This window comes from Grampus griseus (assembly GCF_964374135.1).
Source record: "Grampus griseus genome assembly, chromosome: 8".
NCBI classification, from domain to species: domain Eukaryota; kingdom Metazoa; phylum Chordata; class Mammalia; order Artiodactyla; family Delphinidae; genus Grampus; species Grampus griseus.
In genome coordinates this window covers 61,388,080-61,410,455 of record NC_139002.1, presented here as the reverse complement: position 1 = coordinate 61,410,455, position 22,376 = coordinate 61,388,080, and the positions used below count along the sequence as shown (strand labels likewise).

The 22,376-nt window shown below is 43.1% G+C and overlaps 1 protein-coding gene across 4 annotated transcripts in view; it reads right to left on the bottom strand.

The window, feature by feature from the left end:
- Positions 1–22,376, bottom strand: part of STIM1 (stromal interaction molecule 1) — a 194,465-nt gene that overhangs the window by 83,047 nt on the left and 89,042 nt on the right. For all 4 annotated transcript variants that reach the window (XM_082661253.1, XM_082661254.1, XM_082661251.1 and 1 more), the window contains exon 2: positions 4,068–4,198. In XM_082661253.1, the coding sequence (XP_082517379.1) occupies positions 4,068–4,198 (131 nt within the window). The remainder of the gene's footprint in view (positions 1–4,067; positions 4,199–22,376) is intronic.

Below are 22,376 nucleotides of genomic sequence, written 5' to 3'. Positions count from 1 at the left end.
AGCACAGAGTCTTACCCACTGGACCACCAAGGAAGTCCCTCAATGTGGTTTTAATTTGTACGTCCCTAATAGCTAATGATACTGAGCATTTTTTCATATGCTTATTTGCCATGCATATATCTTCTCTGATGAAGTGTCTGCTCAAATCTTGTCTCATTTTTTATTGAGTTGCTTGTTGTCTATTGATGAGTTTTGAGAGTTCTTTATTTGGACTGGGAACTTTTTGTTTTGTTTTGTTTTTGCGGTACACGGACCTCTCACTGTTGTGGCCTCTCCCATTGCAGAGCACAGGCTGCGGACACACAGGTTCAATGGCCATGGCTCACGGGCCCAGCCGCTCCACGGCATGTGGGATCTTCCCGGACCAGGGCACGAACCCGTGTCCCCTGCATCGGCAGGCGGACTCTCAACCACTGCGCCACCAGGGAAGCCCTGGACTGGGAACTTTTAACAGCACTTTTCTCACTTAATCCTGATAGCAACGCTGCCAAGGGTAGGAATCATTAACCACCATTTTACCCTGAGAAAAACCAAAGGGAAGTCACTAAACTACTATAACCTGATCACAGTTCTGCCTAATTTCAAAGTTTACTTATCACTTAATCACCTATGACATACATATTACTAGAATGCAAGCTCTATTAAAGCACGGATCTTATCTGCTTTGTTCATCATGGAATCTATAGCCCTACAACAGTGCCTCACACATAACAGGTATTCAATAAGAATTTGTTTAATAGCTGAACAAATGTCCTTTATTTTCCATGTAGGCTCCACAGAAGACAATAAAACTGCTCTCAAACTGTCTGGTCCCGTCAAGGGGACAGTGGTTTTAGGAAGGCTCTTGTCTGCCCACCTCAGACTATCAGGACAGCCTGAAGTGCCATCCCACTGCTGCAAATCCTTTGCCCAGAGGCAGTATCCCTACCAGAGGTCTCAGTAGAACACAGGTCATGAATTCCCACACTGCCAGGCTGGCAGAACTCCCTGTCAGCTTTGCAAGGAGGACACCAGCACCAATAGTGCCATCTTGCTCATCTGAAGGGCCCACAATCCATAGCCTCTGCTACCTAGGACAAAAGCAAGCAGAGATGACACTTGAGAAGTCAAATTGGCTTCCCCCCACACGAGCGACTGTATATTGTCTATAAAATGGCTGCTGAGTCTCAGTTTACCGAAAGTCTAATTTCATAGCTTACAGCAGAGACAGAAAGATCAGAAATGAGAATGAATCAACGAAGAGATAGAAAACTATAAAAAGAAATCACAACAATGCATACAGGAATGTAAGCACTGGGGTAATAGTGCAAGAGGCCCTGAAGACATGCTTTGAATAATCCAAAGAAAGTAACAATCTGTTCACAGTCATCTGTAAGAAGGAAAACTTACTTCAAAAATGGCTAAGATTTTTAAGTATCTAGAAATGAGGTTATAGTTCAGTTATCTGAAAAACTTACCGATATGAGGCTGAATAAATGAGGGCTTAATAGAGTATCCCAGCATATTTCTCCTAGGGTCCTTGGGTAATCAGCAATTCTTTTAAGCGGGACATAAGAATCTCAGGTCCTTGATGGCCAGCACAACCAGGGTTTCATCTCTGGTGTCTCAGCATCCATAATCTGATATTCCAAGCTCTGAGCTGCCCACCCAATGGTCTAGTTAGATCATGAACTCCATCTATGTTGAGACTGACTCAAACACACACACTTTGCTACCGTGACTTTCTCTTTCAAGGAGAAAATAGCTTGTGAATGATCATGAGACCCCAGACTGGCAGGCCCCTCTGCCCACCAGAGGCCCGGACTGTAGGGAGAGCAGCTGAAGCCAAGGCAGGCAGAAGCTACACTGAAAAAGAACAGCTCACCACTGGCACAGGGAAAAGCAGGGTGACAGCTTTTGTGTTATTTTAGAACAGTTTGTGCTGATGAGCTTTTTGTTGTGGTACATTCCTCTAAAAAGAACATTTTCTTCCTCCCTCCATTGACAAAGTAATTCAGCAGAAAGTGAAAAAAGAAGGAGGAGCGGATGACAAAGATATCCAGGAATTTGTGGATCTTGGATCGTATCACCTTCTTGACTGTGGTGCCATGCATCTCCCAGTCCTGTGGTCAGGAAACCTCTAGGCCTCCCTCACCACCAGGAACATGGCTCTATTCCCAGCACAGACAAATAAAATGTGGGTCCTCTGAGGGTCAGTGACACATCTAGATGTGACCAAAAGTTCGGATACTTTCATCATGGCTGTTGGCCTTGCTTAAGAACCTACAGCTGCCAGGTTCAGCAAGTATACATATCTCAGCCTGGTTGCCTGGGCCCCCTTTCCTTGCCAGGCTTTTGCCCTGCAGTTTTCTCCCACAGTCACTCTGTGTGACCAAACCTACCCTCCACGCTTCTTACTGCCTCCACATCTTTGCTCACACTGCTTCCTGCTGTTCAGGCTGCCCCACCCCTTCCACTCTCTCCCAATTCTGTTTCCTCCAGGAAGTCTATTTTTCTCCTCTTATAAGTTCCTTAGACATTATCTAGTTCAACCTGATACAAGGATCCCCTCTGCTGACCAATCAGTGGAGTGCTGTGTTCTACTGTCCCATCTTCAGTGACAGGGAGTTCACTACCTACCTACCAAGGAAGCCTCTTCTATGACGAGATAGCGCTGTGAGGTGATTCTTTATTCCAGAAGAATATGCCTATATTTTACTTTCCCCACAGTGGTCCTGGTTCTGCCCTTAGCATAAGAGAAACAATACTGCAGTACTTAACAGCATAGGCTTTGAAATCAGATCTGTTCTCCTACCCAGCATGTCCTTGAACAAAATGCTTAACCTTTCCAAAGTTCCAGTCCTTGATGGTAATACCAACTTCCTAAGGCTATCAACAAAGTTAAAAAAGTAACTATGCAAAGAGCTTAACAATGTGCCTGGCACAGAGTAAGGATTTCACTGTTATCATCGTCATCATTTAAGTCTGATTCCTCTACTTCGATTGCATTTGAAAATAGAAATTGTATTATCTGAATCTTTTCTTTTCCAGGCTAAAGTTTCTTCACTAGACTGTAAATTATATGAGGACAGATGTATCTCTATGTAATTATGTGTATTTGCTGCCACATCCCCACGTCTAGAACAGTGCCTGGCACACATATAATAGACAGTTATAAACACTGAATTGTATTGAATGCCGTCCGTTTCAGAGTTTCCATACCCTTCATCATTCATGTCACTCCTCTCTTTCACTGTTTCAAATGTTTTTGGCAACGTGAAATCCAGTTGAATTCACAACTTAAAGGTGGGCTAACCAGAGGAGGAGAGACTAGATGGGCCCCTCCCTCACGATATACACCCTATTGCTACTAAAAGCTGGCATAACTTGCCAGCTTCACCCCATTGCTGGCTCAAGTGGAGCTTGAAAACAACTGAAGCTTTTCAGTCTTTTGACACATGATGACTTTGGGCTCTGGGCTCTGTGGAATTGGAGCTGCAGTCACGCCAAACGGTGAAACAATAACAGAGCTATTTCCACCTAGAGATTCCTCTCGCTCTTACTATCTGGACCACTCAACTGGATCCCAGCAACTGCAGCCTGGAATTCAGAATGATCTTTCTAGGAACCTTTGTTTCTTCCTCACAAATAGAGTATACGCTTCCAAAGGGCAAGATCTGACTGTCTTGCCTTCTCTTCCACATGCCAGCACAGGGCTGAGCACAGAGTAAGGACAGATGGATGCCCTCCTTCTACAGCAGGATTACAGCAAGGATTCAGGGAAACTGTACAGACGAGCCTCAGGGCTCCCTCTCCTCTCAAACAGCACAGCTCGGTCAGTGTTGTGCTTCTAGCCGGTAGGCAAACAGGAGCCAGTCCAAGCACACACACAGATGTTAAGGCCTGCACTCTGGCAGGCCGGCTCCTAGAGGCTGCTCTGCTGAGAATCACCTTCCCTGACAAGGATGCATTCCTAGAGGACAAGCCAACATCAAGAACACCTCTCCTCAGGGAACAGCCTGTCTAGACAGCTTCAGGGACTGTTCACACAGGAGGAGAAGAGAGCCGCACAGGGTGAGGGAGCTCACCTCATCACTTTCTTCCACATCCACGTCACCATTGGCATCATCGTCCATCAGCTTGTGGATGCTGCGGACTGCATCAAAGCTGAGCTTCTCATCCTCACTGTGGCACAGGGGCTTGTCAATCCGGCAGAACTCTGTACAGGAAAAGCAAGAGACAACATTACTGGGGGCTGCCACCCAGCTCTATTACCTATCTGTCTCACAGTCCCTGGCTTCTAGCGCCTGACTCCTCACACAGTCACTTAACAGATTATTTGTACAGTGATAAAAGTATTTCATAGTAACTGTCTTCCCTATTTAGGGTCAATGCTTTATTATCCTAATAGTTCCTTGGCAGGGAAGTCAAGCATAGGACTAGGAATACACTGGGATCTACACAAAGAACATGAATAAATAACTCACAAGGAAAAAATATACAAGTGAGAGAAAATACAAATAGCTGATGAACACAGGGAAAGGTCTTACTAGTAAAATCAAAGAAATACATATTCAAATGAAACATCATTTTTAGTCAATAAATAAAGGTGAATTAATACAATCTTTCTAGAAATAGGAAAACAGGCCATTTGTTCCAAGGCCAGAGTACTACGTAGTTTTCCTTTTTGTTCACTTTGTCACTCCCTGTACATATAATGCCAGCCACAGGCCAACTGAGGAAACCCTTCACATCTTATGCCTTCTCCAGGACAGCTACATTCAGCAAGCATGGAGGTCTGGAGTGAAACTTCCTCCACCCACCACCATACAGTCATACAGCAATAAAACCAGCACAAGAGCCTAGCCCACCCATGTCTCTTTCATGACACCTAATCCTCTCTTACGAACCTGGAAAACACCTAGCCTGAGCAAGGCACATAGCAGAAAGAGTCTGGAATCTAGTCTAGTAGCTCTACTATGTGGCTCTAAGGAGGTCACTTCCCTTCTTCAGGCTTCAAGTTCACTATTTGAAAAAGATATTTTAACTAAAGTTTCTGGTATTTCTTCCAATTCCTAGAGTATAAAATTCCTCTTGCCTTTCGACCCTGATCTTTCTAGGCAAAATACTCTTCAGATCACCCCCAAAGAAGACAGAAGAAAAACCGTGACCTCCCAGATAACAGAAGCAGTCACAGAAGAGAAAGCAAGGACAGGGTGAAGAAGCTGTGGCTGTGAAGCCTTCTAGAAGTCCCTGATCAGAGACCGGAAACACTAATCCATCTAATCATTTACTTGTCTGCTGGTGAGAAACAGAGACAGGATTGGACAGGTCACCTCTCTATCGCTTGCTAGTTGCTCAAATCCTTTTCAAAATGAGGAGGGGTGTAAATATTAAATTTTTTAAGTCCCAGATGTGACTCAATAAAAATATGTTGGATATTGAAGCTCACAGATGTTAACGGATGTGCCCAAAGTCAAAGGTCGCTGAAGAGGCACAGCAAGACCCCGGGTCTGCTGACTCGCAGGCCAGCACTTCACCTGACTGCCTTTATGCCAAGGTAACCAGACAGCTTTAGTTTCATCTTCTGGAAGCCACGGACAGTAATGCTGGTAGGAAGCACACTGAAGAAATGGCTTTATAAAAGAAAAAAGTAGATAAATAGTATGCATACAAAAGAAATAAGTACCTCCATGCAACCTTATGTTCCTCTACCTTTGTCCTGGCAAGGTGGAGTGGAAAATGGAGGGTGGGGTAAAGAGGTGGTGGGTATTGAGGAAAAGAGTAGAAAATAGCCAAAAATTAAGGAATTGTTTCTCAGTTTCCTCACCAACGAGAGCTCTTGGCATGATTGCTTCATTCATGGACTCCTATCCACAAATTACCTATCCCCCCAAAATTGCAGTAAGTAACAACTAGTCCATAGATGAAGCACACAGCACTGAGATTACCACAACCAACATAACACTTTCCTTCCCTTATTCCTGTTTTTATATTACTCAAAGGCATATATAATTGCCTATAAGAGCTTTTTGATCAGCATAGGATATGCCCATTTAAACAACATTTATTGAGTACTCTTCATATATCAGGGTCTATAATCAGCACAGGGTATAAAGAGATGAATCAGACTTCATCTTCGCTCTCAAGGAGCTCAATTATAAAAGTGGGGGAGATAAGCAATTAAAACACTATGCGCTAAGTGCCATAATAGAAAGAATTGAGGTTATGCTAGGGGTCAGCAACTTCTGTAAAAAGCCAGACAGTAAACATTCAGGATTTATGGGCCATATAGTCTCTGTGGCAGCTACTGAACTATGTCATTGAGCACAAAAACAGCTACAGACAAAACATGAGTGAGAGAACTTAGCTGTGTTCCAACAAAATTTTATTTACAAAATCAGGTGGTGGGTTGGATTTGGCCCTTGGACCATACTTTGCTGACCCCTTTTCTAGAGTTCCATAGGTAGCACACCTGAAGCACATCAGATAGACAGATTTCTGACCCAAAACAAAGAAACCTAATCTTTTCATTAGCAAGTATCCACCCACAGGATGAACCTAAGTAAAGTACTTCTATTAGGCTTTTAAAAAATAATGGGAATAGTTTACCAAGCTCTAGGGACTAGGGTCTCCAGGCTGGGCACAATTGGCCTACAGCAGGTCCAAGAAATCTAGGCTTCAAGCATCAGGCTCTAGTTTGTAACCTGATCAGACAGACAGGTGACCTTTGCTGCTGGCATCATCTGGCATAGAGAAGGATTAAAGGGATTGAGGATAAGGGAGTACAAAATCTTGATGTCCCATATGGCCATAGAATCCTGTCCAGAAAAATCATGTCAGCCAAAATTCACAAATAATTCCTTCAATGAAGCATTTTCTAGGCTGTCTCCCTCTCTCCTTCCTGAGACCTTTTCTATCTTCTCTTAATACATTCCAATCTGGCAAGGTTTCCCAGACCCATCCAGAAATTACCTTAAAAGATCCACCCATTTTAGCAACACATTATTACTGCAATGAAAGAGCCCTGCACTTGGAGTCAGAACACATGTGTCAAAATCCCAGCTTCATCAGTTACAACCATATGATATTGGACAAGTTGTTTAACTTCTCTGAGCCTCCAATATCTCATTTGCAAAATAAGGATAATTAACTCTGCTGCATAGGGTTTTTGTGAGAGTTAAGCAAGACCACATTTGTTAAAACACCTAGCATAGGGCCTGCATGAAGCTGACATTTAATACATTTGTAGTCTCCTTTTTTCCTCCCAGACCAGCAAGTGAACAGTTCCCATCTTTTGCTAACTTCAGCCACTTTCCCTCTAAGACCATAAAGAATCAAACACAGGCAGTACAGTCCAATCACATTGCTCAGAGGAACGTTCTAGGTGAGCTGGCAAGCAACTCTGACAATGGTCTGTCTTCCCACAGCATTTATATGTCTATCACTGGTAACATTTATCATACTGTGTTGTAGTTGTCTATTTAATTTGTCTTCCCCATAAGGGCTAGGGACTATGTACCCAGCAGCAAGAAAAAACCAGGTTCTTGGTAGATGCTCAGTAAATGTTTTCTGAATGAATAACTAAATATCAGCTCTACAATTATATATGGGATTTCTGTAGGCAGAAAAGAGAATTTTAGGTAGAGAGAATAGTACAGGACCAAGTTTTAAATTTTTTGGTCTCAGGACTCCTTTTTACACTTAAAAATTGAAAATCCCTTGGGCTTCCCTGGTGGCACAGTGATTGAGAGTCCGCCTGCTGATACAGGGGACACGGGTTCATGCCCCAGTCCAGGAAGATCCCACATGCCACGGAGTGGCTGGGCCCGTGAGCCATGGCCGCTGGGCCTGCGCGTCTGGAGCCTGTGCTCTGCAAAGGAAGAGGCCACAACAGTGAGAGGCCCACGTACAACAACAACAAAAAAAAAAATTGAAAGTCCCAAACTGTTTGATATTTACTATATTAGAAATTAAAACATAAATTCTAATATTTAATAATTAATTCATTTTAAAACAATAAAATCTCATATACATTAATATAAACATGTTTTAATGAAAAATAATTGTTTTCTGCAAAAAAATTCATGAGAAGAGTGGTATTGTTACACACTTTTGTAAATCTCTTTAATGTCTGACTTGATAGAAAACAGCTGTTACAGCCTCATTATATCTGTTTCCACATTCAAGGTGTTGTTTTGATTGAAGATCAAAACATAGATATGCAGTTGGAAAATGCAGGAGTATTTTAATAACCTTTCAGATAATTGTGGTCATTCTTCTCTGATACTTCAGCGAAACTCAACAAGTAGGAAGTTTATTAAAGGTTAGTTACAAGGTGAAATCTGAAACTATACAGATGAACTTTTTGTACTCTATTACAATAAAATCCATTGGTCTATCTTGCACTTTGAATGGATCTTTTATCCATAGGTGATTTTTTTTTTCTTTTTGGCCACACGTCATGCGGGATCAGATCTTAGTTCCCTGACGAGGGATTGAACCCACGCACCCTGCAGTGGAAGCATGGAGTCTTAACCACTGGACCACCAGGTAAGTCCCTACCCATTGGTGATTTTGAAACATGATACACTAATCATTTGGAAACTAGTGATTCGATGAGTTAGGCAGAGCTTCCAAATTTGACACAGTTCATTTATACAATATCAAAATAATCACAATTATTAATATCACCACTGATTTCATCAGAAAAGCTGTAAATCTGGAGAAGCTGTCAAGCTCACAGTGGCAGATACAAGTTTTCCCAAACTCTTATTTTCAATTAAAAGCTGGAATTTTATCACTGGCAACAAATACTATCAGTTGTTTTCCTTAAAGTAGCAGACTCACTTCATTCATTTTCAAGAAGATGTCTGCCAAAAGCATAAGTCTGAGTAATTGCAATTTGTCAGTTATTCTTTCAAGTAAAACTAGTGTTCCCCGAGAAAAGGAGGTAGTTCAGCTTGCAACTCAATCACACAAATGCATTTCCTTAAGATAAACATCAGGCTCCTACGTGCAGCAAAAGTGCTTTATGCATACTTCCTGTTTTATCACACAGAATACTAAAGAGACATGTATTCATGGGATACAATTTAATAAAATTAATAAATTTTTACTTCTCTATTAAAAGCTTAAAAAAAACTGAGAGGGCATGGAGGTGAGGAATGCAGTGATTACTGGCACAATTTTGTGCCACTCTTTTGACTCCTGTTAAGGTGCCAGCAGTTTTACCTACTAATTTCTTCTGCACCAACAGTGCAAAAGTACACACGATGGAAAAAGCAAATAGCATCTTAGTATTATTATTAAATGGCTTTGACCTTCTGGATCCCCACAAAGATCTTGGTGACCTCCAGTGGTCTGCAGACCACACTTTGTTAACCACTGGCGGACAAAACCACAAAGGCTTTTCCCTCATGTCCACATCTCCTCTCCTTTCTCAAGGCAGAGCTAATCATTTACTGTTTTATGCTCCAAAGCACTCTGTACATAACTCTGTTATATTAATTCTCATGCTCTGAGTTGTTTGCATGCCACATCCAGAAAAGGGCAAGGGCTAAATTTGACTCACTCTATCCCCCAGGGCCCAGTATGGCACCATCACTAATATCCACCTTGTCAAGTACGAAATCAGTAAGTGCTGGCTGAACGAATGAATGCATGAATGAATGGATTCATAACAAACCACCTCCCCAAAAGGCAACAGAATTCTTGAGGGCAACCCACCAGTTCCCACCAGCAATATCCACCATGCACCTAATGCCCCTCCTCTCCCAGCACTACCGCGCAGAGCCACTACAGTTGAGCTGGACAGTGGATTACCTGATGTGAGACACAAGCCTAGAGGGAAAGAAATGAGAGAAACAGCAGTCAAGGAAGAAGGCAGAGAGAAGGAGGAGAGAAGGGCACTGGTCAGACTGGTCCTCAGCGCTTGGCTGGAACCTGAGGGGAATCTGGATGGAAATGGCTAAAGTTTACCAACAGGGGCCTCATCTCCGAAAATAATTTCTCCCCCTTCAGCCTCCACCCCCCAGCCAGGGCTGGCAGGCTTTGCAGTGACTCTGATGGGATCAGAATCCACCCTTACCCTTAGAAAGGGCTCAAAAGACTGTAAGACTGAGAGCATGAGCCCTAGGAAGACTTTCAGATTTGACCAAGGACCATGAGGTTCCAGAGATAAAACAGCCTGGAACCTAGAATGAGGATGGGGCTGGGGAGGAGGGCAGGGGACCCTCTAGACAAAAATGTGAAGGCTGAGAAGGGGAACTGGCTTGGGACATGGAACTGTCAAGAAAAGGTCCCCCCTGGAATACAGCATGTAGCAGGCCTAGCCACAGAGGAAAGAGGAGTCCTCTTTGAGGAAAGAGGATTCCTGGGCTGTGTAAAATCCAGCCTACCTGAGGGATGTTCCTTCCCTTGTTAGAACATCACGTCCTCATATCCAAGAAGAGGCCCAGCTCTTCTCAGCAGGGGGCAGGAACTGAGAAGCGCTTCCCTTCTAGACAAAGCTGGCACTGGTTTCAGCTACCCAAGCAGCACTGACCCAAAAGACTTCTGACCATGCTCACTTCTCCTCAGAGGGAGAATACATAAAAAATAACCCATACAGCACCAAGAGTGAACCCTAACGTAAACCACGGGCTTTGGGTGATTACGACGTGTTGATGTAAGTTCATCCTTGGTTAAAAAAAAGAAGCACCATTCTGGTGAGAAATGTTGATAACGGGGTTGGCTATGCATGTGTGGAGGCAGGAGCTATATGGGAAATCTCTGTACCTGCCTCTCAATTCTGCTGTAATCATAAAGCTGCTCTAAAAAATAAAGTCTTAAAAAAAACATAGCCTGTAATATGTGTGTGATTGGTAGAGATTTTGTTCAATTCTTATTAGCCTGCTTTTAAAAATATTACATATGTTGATTATAATGTGAGATAATTATATTCTCACTCTAACCTGAGATTTGAATACTCCAGTAACAGTTGTTTATTTTATTTTTTTCATTTTCTCTTTTTTTAAATTAATTTTTATTGAAATATAGTTGCTTTACAATGTTGTGTTAGTTTCCACTGTACAGCAAAGTGAATCAGCTATACGTATACATATATCCCCTCTTTTTTGGATTTCCTTCCCATTTAGGTCACCACAGAGCACTGAGTAGAGTTCCCTGAGCTATGCAGTAGGTTCTCATTAGTTACCTATTTTATACATAGTATCAATAGTGTATATGTGTCAATCCCAATCTCCCAATTCATCTCACCCCCCGCCCCGCTCCTTTCCCCCCTTGGTTTACATATGTTTGTTCTCTACATGTGTCTCTATTTCTATTTTGCAAATAAGATCATCTGTACCATTTTTCTAGATTCCACATATATGCATTAATATACGATATTGGTTTTTCTCTTTCTGACTTACTTCACTCTGTATGACAGTCTCTAGGTCCATCCACGTCTCTACAAATGACCCAATTTCGTCCCTTGTTACGGCTGAGTAATATTCCATTGTATATATGTACCACGTCTTCTTTAACAGTTGTTTAATTTATATTAAACATAATTAAAGAAAGTCATCAGTGGAAAAATGATAATCCATGGCATCAACTATATATAAAGCTCCAATGAGCAACATAATGAGATATACCTCTGAGTTTCAGCATTTCTGACTTTGTACCTCATGCAGGCTTACCACGGTCAGCTTACAGCTGCAGTTATCTGAGGGTATCTGAAGGCAGAGCTATGTCTTTTTCATTTTTTCATAGCACCTACTACCACCTCACACATGATATACTTGTTCATTTATTTGTTTATTATCTGTCTCCCTCCAATAGATGTAAGGTTCATAAGCAGGGACTTTTTTTGTTTACTGCAGTATCTCCAGGGACTCATATAGTGCCTGGAACATAGTAGGTATTCAGTATAGATTTGTTGAATGAATAAATAAATCTTTGTCTTCCCTAATGTGCAGAGCAGACTTCTCCTCTCTACCTGACTTTTTTTTTTTAATAAATTTATTTATTTTTGGCTGTGTTGGCTCTTCGTTGCTGTGCGCAGGCTTTCTCTAGTTGCATTGAGTGGGGGCTACTCTTCATTGCGGTGCACGGGCTTCTCATTGCGGTGGCTTCTTTCGTTGCAGAACACGGGCTCTAGGCATGCGGGCTTCCATAGTTGTGGCTCGAAGGCTCAGTAGTTGTGGCTCGCGGGCTCTAGAGCACAGGATCAGTAGTTGTAGCACACGGGCTTAGTTGCTCCACGGCACGTGGGATCTTCCCGGACCAGGGCTCGAACCCGTGTCCCCTGCATTGGCAGGTGGATTCTTAACCACTGCGCCACTAGGGAAGCCCCTCTACCTGACTTTTAAATGTTGGGCTTTCAAAGAATGCGGGCTCAGTCCTAGGCTCTGTTCTCATACTACACTCCTAAGTAATCTTACCTCTCCTCATAGCTTCAACTACCCTTTAAAGAAATTACTAGCCATTACCAACTTCCAAAAAACAAAATGATGTTTCTGGTTCAAATTTCACTTTTGGCCTACAGAAACCCACAGACTCTAACTACCTACTAAACATCTCCATGTGGATGTGTAACAGGCACCTCAACTCATAACGTCTAAATCTAAACTCATTACCTTTCCCCCAAACTTCCTACTTCACCAGTTGTTTGTGTCAGAAAACTTGACATCTCACTCTCCCTCACTCCCCACATTTAATCAATCACCAATCCTAGTTCAAGACTCTTAACTATTCCAGATCTCATTCTCCACACAGCATGTCACTCTCAGCAGAGAGATTCTAAATACTTAATGAGCAATCAGCAGGAGTGCTGGCTATAGGCAGTGCTGGTGCGTACCACCTGCATATCTGTCCAAGGCCTCTCCCTTCCTAAAACCCTTCAAAAGTTTCTCATTATTCTCAAGATAAAGTTCAGGACTTCCCTGGTGGCGCAGTGGTTAAGAATCTGCCTGCCAACGCAGGGGACACAGGTTTGAGCCCTGGTCCGGGAAGATCCCACATGCCGCGGAGCAACAAAGCCCATGTGCCACAACTACTGAGCCTGAGCTCTAGAGCCCGCGAGCCACAACTACTGAAGCCCGTGCTCCTAGAGCCTGTGCTCCACAGCAAGAGAAGCCACCGCAATAAGAAGCCCGTACACCACAACGAAGAGTAGCCCCCGCTCGCCGCAATTAGAGAAAGTCTGCGCGCAGCAACGAAGACCCAATGCAGCCAAAAATAAATAAATTTATTTAAAAAAAAAAAAAGTTCAAAGTCCCTACTGTGGCCTGCCAGGGCCAGAACGATCTGCCACCTGCCACCTTTCTGGTCTCATGTCCAGCAACTACTCCTGCTTCGTGTGACCCTTCTTTGATGTGCCAAGTTTCTTCCCTCCTTTCCACACAGCACAGTGGTTCTCGGCTCTGGCAGCATATTAGAATCACCTAAGGAGCTCTTAAACTGCTGACACGCAGCCCCCAGTATCTCTGTGGGTGAGACCTAGGTATGGGTTTGGGTTTGGGGGTTGTTTTTTCTTTAATTGAGAAATAACACATATATAGTAAAGTACATAAATAAACATAAGGATCAATTTAAATATATATATATATATATATATATATATATCCATGTAACTTTCACCAAAATCCAGATACAGAGCATTCCTAACACTCCAGGAAGACTCCCTCCCCTTGTCCCTCTCCAATCACTACTACGACGACCCCACAGCGGTAACCACTATTCTGACTTTCATCACCATAGATAAGTTTTGCCTTTTTTCCCGACATTTATTAAAATGGAGCATGGGGCTTCCCTGGTGACACAGTGGTTGAGAGTCTGCCTGCCGATGCAGGGGACACGGGTTCGTGCCCCGGTCCGGGAGGATCCCACATGCCGCGGAGCGGCTAGGCCTGTGAGCCATGGCCGCTGAGCCTGCGCGTCCGGAGCCTGTGCTCCGCAACGGGAGAGGCCACGAGAGTGAGAGGCCCGCGTACCGCAAAAAAAAAAAAAAAAAAATGGAGCATGGATATTTTTAGGGTACAGTTGCACACAATAAAATGCCCCCATTCTAAGTATACAGTTCTATGTGTTTGACAAGCATATGCATTCGTATGACCACCACCCTGATTAAGATCTAGAACACCTCCATGGTCTCAAAATGCTCCCACTTGGCTCTTCAGTGCCAACCTTCATCCCCGTCCCCACACAACCACTGATCTGATTTCTATCATTAGAAATTAGTTTTGCCTCTTCTAGAACTTCAAATAAATATAATCACAGCTCTGTACTCTTTTGTGTCTGGCTGCTTTTGTTCAGCATGATTTGAGATTCAACCATGCTGTCACGTGAATCAGTAGTTTGCTCCAATTTATTGCTGAGTAGTATTCCATTGAATGGATATACAATTTGTTTATCCATTAACCAATTTCTAGCTGTTACAAATAAAGGTTATGAATGTTAAGTGTATAAGTCTATGTGTGTACACATGTTTTCATTTTTCTTGAGTGAAAATGAGTGTTTTATTCCTTGAGTTCCACTAGGGGTGGAACTGCTGGGTTAGATGACAGGGGTATGCTTAACTTTTTAAGTAACTGCCAAACTGTTTTCCAAAGCAGTTGTATCACTTTATACTCCCACCAGTAAGCACCAGTACGAAGCACCAGTCCTGTTGCTTCATATACTCTCTTATACCTGGTGATGATGCTAATGTGAAGCCCAGGTTGAGAACCACCTAGAATTCCTTTTATATGAAAGGCTCTTCTCTTTCTTAACCTGCAAACTCTGACTCATACTGCTAGTCTCAGTTTAAATACTTTTTCTCCAAAGAATCTTCTTTGATTCATCTTCTTTCCCAAACTAGTTTAGGCCCAAATTATATTTTCTCCAAAGTACCCTATATTTTTCATTTATAACACTTTTCACAATTGTAATTATTTGTGTGATACTTTGCTTAATATCTCTCTTCTCCACGAAACTGTAAGCTCCATAGCAGCAGGAATCATGGCTATCTTCTTCGTGGCTGAATCCCAGCTTCCAGCCAAACTCTAGCACCTAGCAAAGTCCCTAGCACAACAGCTGGGCTTCAATAAACATTTGTTGTATAAACAAATGAATGCCCAAAAGAACCTGTTGCATGAAGGAGCAAATTCAGAGATGAACAAATACAGTCCTTGCTCACAGTAAGTACTAGAATGAGCATAGTACATGAGTTACAAAGACACAAAGTAGAATATGGTAAAGGGTCAAGAGACCAGAGCAACAGGAGACAGCACAGTCTGAACAACAGGTAGAAGGCAGTGGGGGCAGAAGGGAAGGCTACCTAAGCACAGCAACCCAAAAGCAGGGAGCACAGCACCTCACATGGTTTGATTTATTAAAAGAGCCAAAGTCAGAACTTCCCTGGTGGTCCAGTGGTAAGACTCCACGCTCCCAATGCAGGGGGCCCAGGTTCGATCCCTGGTCGGGGAACTAGATCCCGCGTGCATGCCACAACTAAGAGTTCGTATGCTGTAACTAAGAAGTCTGCAGGCCACAACTAAGGATCCCGCATGCTGCAACTAAGATCTGGTGCAGCCTAAATAAATAAATAAATAAACAAATAGGCCAAAGTCAAAGGGTTCTTTTTGCCAATCTTGCAAAAGCTCCTGGCATAGAATGGGAGTAACGGATAGTGGGATCTCTCATCATACTCAAACTCTAAATGGCAGAGTTGGAGGAGCTTTGGAGAGCATTAAGGGCCACTGCTCACTTTACAAGTAGAGAAGGAAACTGAGGCCATGAAATGGGGTTGTTTTGCCATAGGCGGGCTGGCAAAATACTGTTAGAACCAGATTAGAAGTCTCACTAACTTTTTTTTAATTTATTTTATTGAAGTATGGTTGATTTACAATGTTGTGTTGATTTCTACTGTGCAGCAAAGTAATTCAGTTTTACATATATGTAATATTTTTTAATATTCTTTTCCATTACAGTTTATCATAGGATATTGAATATAGTTCCCTGTAGGACCTTGTTGTTTATCCATTCTAGATATAATAGTTTGTATCTGCCAACCCCACACTCCCAATTCATCCATCCCCCACCCCCCTCCCGCTTGGCACATACAAGTCTGTTCTCTATATCTGTGAGTCTGTTTCTGTTTTATAGATAAGTTCATTTGTGTCATATTTTAGACTCCACATATAAGTGGTATCATATGGTATGTGTCTTTCTCTTTCTGACTTACTTCACTTAGTATGATAACCTCTAGGTCCATCCATGTTGCTGCAAATGGCATTATTTCATTTTTTTATGGCTGAGTAGTATTCCATAGTACATGTACACCACATCTTCTTTATCCTTTCCTCTGTCAATGGACATCTAGGTTATTTCCATGTCTTGGCTATTGTGAATAGTGCTGCTATGAACATAGGGGTGCATGTATCTTTTCGAATTATAGTTTTTTTCTAGATATATGCCCAGGAGTGTGATTGCTGGATCACATGGTAGCTCTATTTTTCGTTTTTTGAGGACCCTCCAAACTGTTCTCCATAGTGGCTGCACCAACTTACATTCCCAACAACAGTGCAGGAGGGCTCCCTTTTCTCCACAGCCTCTCCAGCATTTGCTATTTGTGGTCTTTTTAATGATGGCCATTCTGACTGGTGAGAAGCCTCACCATCTTCTTATACCATGTCTTGTGGCAAGACTATGGTTGGGAGATCCAGATGAGCCTGTGCAACAGGGCTTCTTAGAACGACTAATTCTTACTCTCCAAGGCCAACAAACAGGGGTAGCGGGGAATGGGTTCCATTAGGTTCTGTTTGTCTATTAAGGGCAAACACAGAAGCCCTAACTGAGCTTGTGCCATTCCCCAAGCAGGGTAAAACAGAACTTCCCGGTTTTGCCTTAACTTCTTCAGTGTCTAGCACTAGCCAAAGGCCCTTCTTCACTAGGACTTAGAAACAAAGTTAAAAAGACACTAGAGGGGCACTCAGTCACCCCTTTGTGTCCCATTTCTACCATCTTCCTCCTCTCAGTATTCTTTTCTTCAAATTTTGATCTCACAAGAAGCCTCCTTCCAGAAGAAGATGGCTAATCCTTAAAGTTAGTCCCCACCAGGCAGGCCATGCCCTCAATAACTTGGGCTTCTGGTCCTTCTGGCTGTTCTGACTCCTGGTGCCTACTCCTGGGTCTCCTGCAGGGCTTTGGACTCTTGCCCATCTGCTTAACAGCCTATTTGCCTGCACTTTTAAACCTATAAACTTTCTGACTGAATTAGAAGTGTCTGACCCCAAATTCAGTGCTCACATGCTGGCATTTTAACACTCATTTATGACTTTCAAACAGCTATTTGATGAAATAGCTAGCTAAAGGCAGTGGCAGTACAAAGAGAAGTAAGACACACTTTTCTGGCCTCCAGGGTCCCCTCCATTCCTACCCCCCAATTATTAAAATATATACTGAATTACATAAGTGGTAGATGTAGGTCTTTGAATCTGACTTTCTTATACCCTGACTACTCCTAAGGATTAATTTTCTTATCTGAAAAATCAGTAAAGTTCTTTAAAATCGTAACCCCTATAAAAATGTCAGTCGTTCATTTGTCAGTTCTCTATTCTTTGCTTTACCTGTGAGTCTGATGTTCCCAACTACAGCAGGAGGAGTCTGATTTTTCCAGTATCCCTTGTGTCTGGCCCTGGGCTGGGCAGCACAGTACCCGGTTCTAGTGACAACTGAAAGGTGCGTGCGTACAGGTTTGGAAGATTCACTTTCTCAGCTCTGGGGTCCCACACACCACAGGTCTTTACATTCTTTACATTCTAAAGGCGTCTGTGCCAAGAAGTGTGACCGTCCCAGAGAAATTCAACACACTCTCGTTCAAAAGCCACCTCAAATTCTCTGATCTGGCGCCTGACCCAAACATTCCTGTGTCCTGGCCAGTACTTGTCAGGGTCTGCGATGGCCAAAAAAATAATTACAAACAACTCAAAACAGCTTTCTGCTAGGAAGAGTTTTCTAACAGTGCTGGGGTGGCCATCCAAGGACCAGCCCAGATAGGGACTTGGCGCAGTGCCCTGGGGAGATGTCCAACCTATTAGTGGACCCTCTAGGATTATACCCTCTGGGTTCAGAAGTGGGGCTGGCTCCCAATAATCAGTGCTTATCACAGCAGCCCCAAGAGCACAGTGATAAAGGCCTTGAAGATATAAACACTGAGGAGCCAGGCACACCACTGCATGGGGTAAAAACAATGTGGATTACAGTTTCCATAGCAACAAGAGGTTCTTCCTCAAGCCTCCCAGGCCTACTGCTGGCTGGCTTACCAGAGAACACATTCCTAGGCTCCAAAAGAGACCAAGACTAGGAGAGAACTTCTCACCATCTTTCTGCCCCATATAAGCCTCCACTCAAACAATACAAGGAAGCTAACTGGGCCCCCTTCTTATTTTCCTGAGAGAAGATAACCAAGAACACCTACTGAAAAACCTGGCAGTCAGGATGATCGTTTTAAGAACTAGGTTCGCAGCCCTTCCTTACCCGATGCAGCTGTCAGCTATGGTGGCAGAGCAATTCCCCTGAAGAGGGACTGACTATTAGGAATGAAGTATGCCTGAGCCTCCTTACAGCCCAGGCTCTCTGACCCTGCTCCCTCATCTGCACAAGCCTGATGCGATTTCTGAGGAAAGGCCTCTCTGGCAAAGCACATTCCAGCTCACAGAGAACGGAGTTCAGGTCTCAAAGTCTCTTGCCTGGGTTACTACAATAGCTTCCTCGCTGATCTCCCTGCTTCTGCTCTAGTCTCTCTTAAAGTCATCCTCTACCAAAGCAGTCAGTATAATTTTTCTAAAATTCAAATCTGACTAGACCACGGTCCTGAATAAAATCCTTTCAGGTTCCCATAAAAACCTGTACACAAATGTTCATAGAAGTTTTATGTGTAATAGCCAAAAAATGGAAGCAGGCTATATGTCCTTCAACAGGTGAATGGTTACACTCTAGTACTTACATATTACTCAGCAATAAACAGGAATGAAGTATTGATTCACATACCTTCCCTGGGTGAAGTCCCAGGGAATTATGCTGTGCAAAAAAAGCCAATTCAAAAAGGTTACAAACTCCACAATTCTATTTATATAACTTTTTTTTTTTTTTTTTTTTGCGGTACGCGGGCCTCTCACTGCTGTGGCCTCTCCCGTTGCGGAGCACAGGCTCCGGACGCGCAGGCTCAGTGGCCATGGCTCACGGGCCCAGCCGCTCCGCGGCATGTGGGATCCTCCCGGACCGGGGCACGAACCCACGTCCCCTGCATTGGCAGGCGGACTCTCAATCACTGCGCCACCAGGGAAGCCCTATATAACATTTTTTAAAGGGCAGAATTTTAGAAATGGAGGATAGAGGGGTTAGGGACACAGAAGGGCATGGGAGGGAAGGGTGTGATTACAGGACAACATGAGGGAATTCCCTGGCAGTCCAGTGGTTAGGACTTGGCGCTTTCACTGCCAAGGGCCCGGGTTGATCCCTGGTCGGGGAACTAAGAGCCCCACAAGCCACTCGGACGGCTGAAAAAGAAAAAATAAAATAGCAAGATAACATGAATGATCCTTACGGTGTTGGAACAGAACTTGGTACACACACACACACACATACACACACACACACACACACACATACACAAATACATGTAAAAGTGAGGAAATCTGAACAAGATCAGTGGATTGTGTTAATGTCAATATTCTGATTGTGATATTATACTACAGTTTTTCAAAATGTTACTGTGGGGGAAACTACACAAAGTTTCCCAGTGATCTCTATATTATTTCTTTTCTTTGCTTTTTTTTTTTTTTTTGCGGTACGCGGGCCTCTCACTGTTGTGGCCTCTCCTGTTGCGGAGCACAGGCTCCGGACGCGGCCATGGCTCACGGGCCCAGCCGCTCCGCGGCATGTGGGATTTCCCGGACCGGGGCACGAACCCGTGTCCCCTGCATCGGCAGGTGGACTCTCAACCACTGTGCCACCAGGGAAGCACTTATATTATTTCTTAAAACTGCAGATAAAGCTATAATTATCTCAATAAAAATTCTAATTTAAAAACAAAATCCTTTGCAGGGCTCCCAAATTCCTACAACAGTGATTCCTAACTTTTTTTCAATGAGTAATTCAAAAAAGCTCCATATAATAATGGTTGTTCTTTTAGTATCCACCAACTGAAAAATGATAGTGGAAATAATATGGATTCATGAGACACCTCTCAAGGACCCTTTTCAGGGCTTCAGATCCCCAAGACTGGAAACCCCTGGCCCATATAATGAATATAGATGAACAAAGCATGCAAGGCTTTTCAAGAGGTGGTCCCTTCTGAGTTCTCTAGCCTTACCCCATGCCGCTCACTCACACATACCCCACGCTCTCACCGCACTAAACCACATGCAATTCCATAAATACACAAGATTCACTTTGCGGCTTTGTACATGATGTACCCTCTGCCTGCAATATCCTTGCCCCATTCTATGCCTGACTAACTCCTACTCAAGTTTCAAGATTCTACTCAGGCTTTTTCTAATTCCTCCAAGAAGTCTTCTCTGCACCGAAACTCCTAGGGTTAGATTGGGAGCCCCTCTTCTGTGCTCTCATATTCCCTGTGCTTCCCTCTATCACACTTAGACCAATTACTCAACCTCTTGATGCCCCATTTCATTTTATTTATTTATTTATTTTTGGCCACGCCTCACAACTTCTGGGATCCTAGTTCCCCAATCAGGGATCAAACCCGGACCCCCCTGGAAGTGCAGAGTCCTAACCACTGGACTGCCAGTGAAGTCCCCTCATTTCGTTATCTTAAAATAAATAGAAAATAATATGTACCTATCTCATAAAGTTGTGCAAATTAAATGAGTTAACACATCTAAAGTACTTCAAATAGAACATGGCACACAGTAAGCGTTCGATTACTACCAAGTTGTTTTTGTTCTAATTGTCTGTCTAACCACTACAGTAAAAGATACAAGCAGGAATCAGTATTTGCATCCATCTCTAGGTCTATGGTAGGTGCCTGATCAATATTTGGGAAAAGAATTAAGGGATCTAAGTTTGAGGTAAGGAGGTAGAATTTAAGTCAATGGTAGCACGGGGGATCTAGAAAATTGGGAATTACTACTAAGAGCAAGAGGTAAGTATAGGGTGCAAGCAAGGAATAAGATAGCCATCTCAGAAAGATAAGCACTATTACACGTTACTGAGAACTTGGGTAAATAAACACAACTGAGAACTGCTAAATTATACGTATCTCCTAACCTGGCTTTGGCTGTACTCAATTATTATGAAGAACTCCTTTGATTTGTCATTGTAACTTGTTAACATTGAGCTGAAAAAGTTGCTTAACCTTTTGGAGGCACTGTTTCCTCCTCTGTAAAATGTGGCATAATAACACAATTTTCTAAGTATTTAAGATTATGCAAGAAAACTACCTAGCCCATTGACTGAAGTAAAACTAGTTTGGTCTGGATAAATGTTATGTCTTCCCCTTGACTCAAAAAAATTTTTTTCTCTTAAAATTTTGAAAATATATCCCTTGAATAATAACTGCCTAGCTGATGGGAGAATGAGATGTATGTGAAACCGACCTATACAAAGTACCAGCTTGACAAAGGGTGTAGACGGGTACCTAGAATTACTCTCCCCTCAGCTCCTCATGTTTAATGGAGACTTGCTGGCCCTTCAAGGCCCAGGGAAAGTCCATCTCCACCGGGAAACCTTCTTGAACCACTCCAGCCCCTATGAGTCTCCCCTTCTGAGGTCAGAGCACTGAACCCAGTCTGGTCCAGGCACCACCTCATAAGGTTTCTTCTAATCATAATTGAATTATGTCCCCCACGTGGCCTGTTAGCTCCTCTGGAGTGGGACTTGACTGTCTTGCTGCTATCTCCACAAGAACAGAATTAAGGACATTCTAACTGCCTAAGGGAGAAAGGGAGGATGAACATGACAAGAACTATGCAGCAACTTCTACATATGGTGTCTCTTTACAACTCTGTGAAGGTGGTACCTTTATTATCCCCAATATAAGATGAGGAAACTGAGGCCCAGATATACCACATGACTTACTCAAGTCACATAAATGGTGTAAGTAGGGCTGGAACTGGGATACTATCTATCTCCAGAGTCTTCATAATAATAAGTGCATATTGGTATCTGCCTGGTTACCAACCATATAGCTGATTTGTAAGGCAATTCGGTCACACCAGCCTCCCATCTCAACTCCTCTTTGCTGCCAATTTGGGCCCGAGACAGTTGTTTGACTTTCTTTCTTCCTCTTATTTTGTCCCACATAGGAAATGCGAAGGGAGCTCCCCTGTGTCCCTTCCAGGTTGGAGTATGTGGAAGAAACAGGCTAAACCAAGGGCCTTTCAGGGGTAATAAAAAGGGAGGCAAAT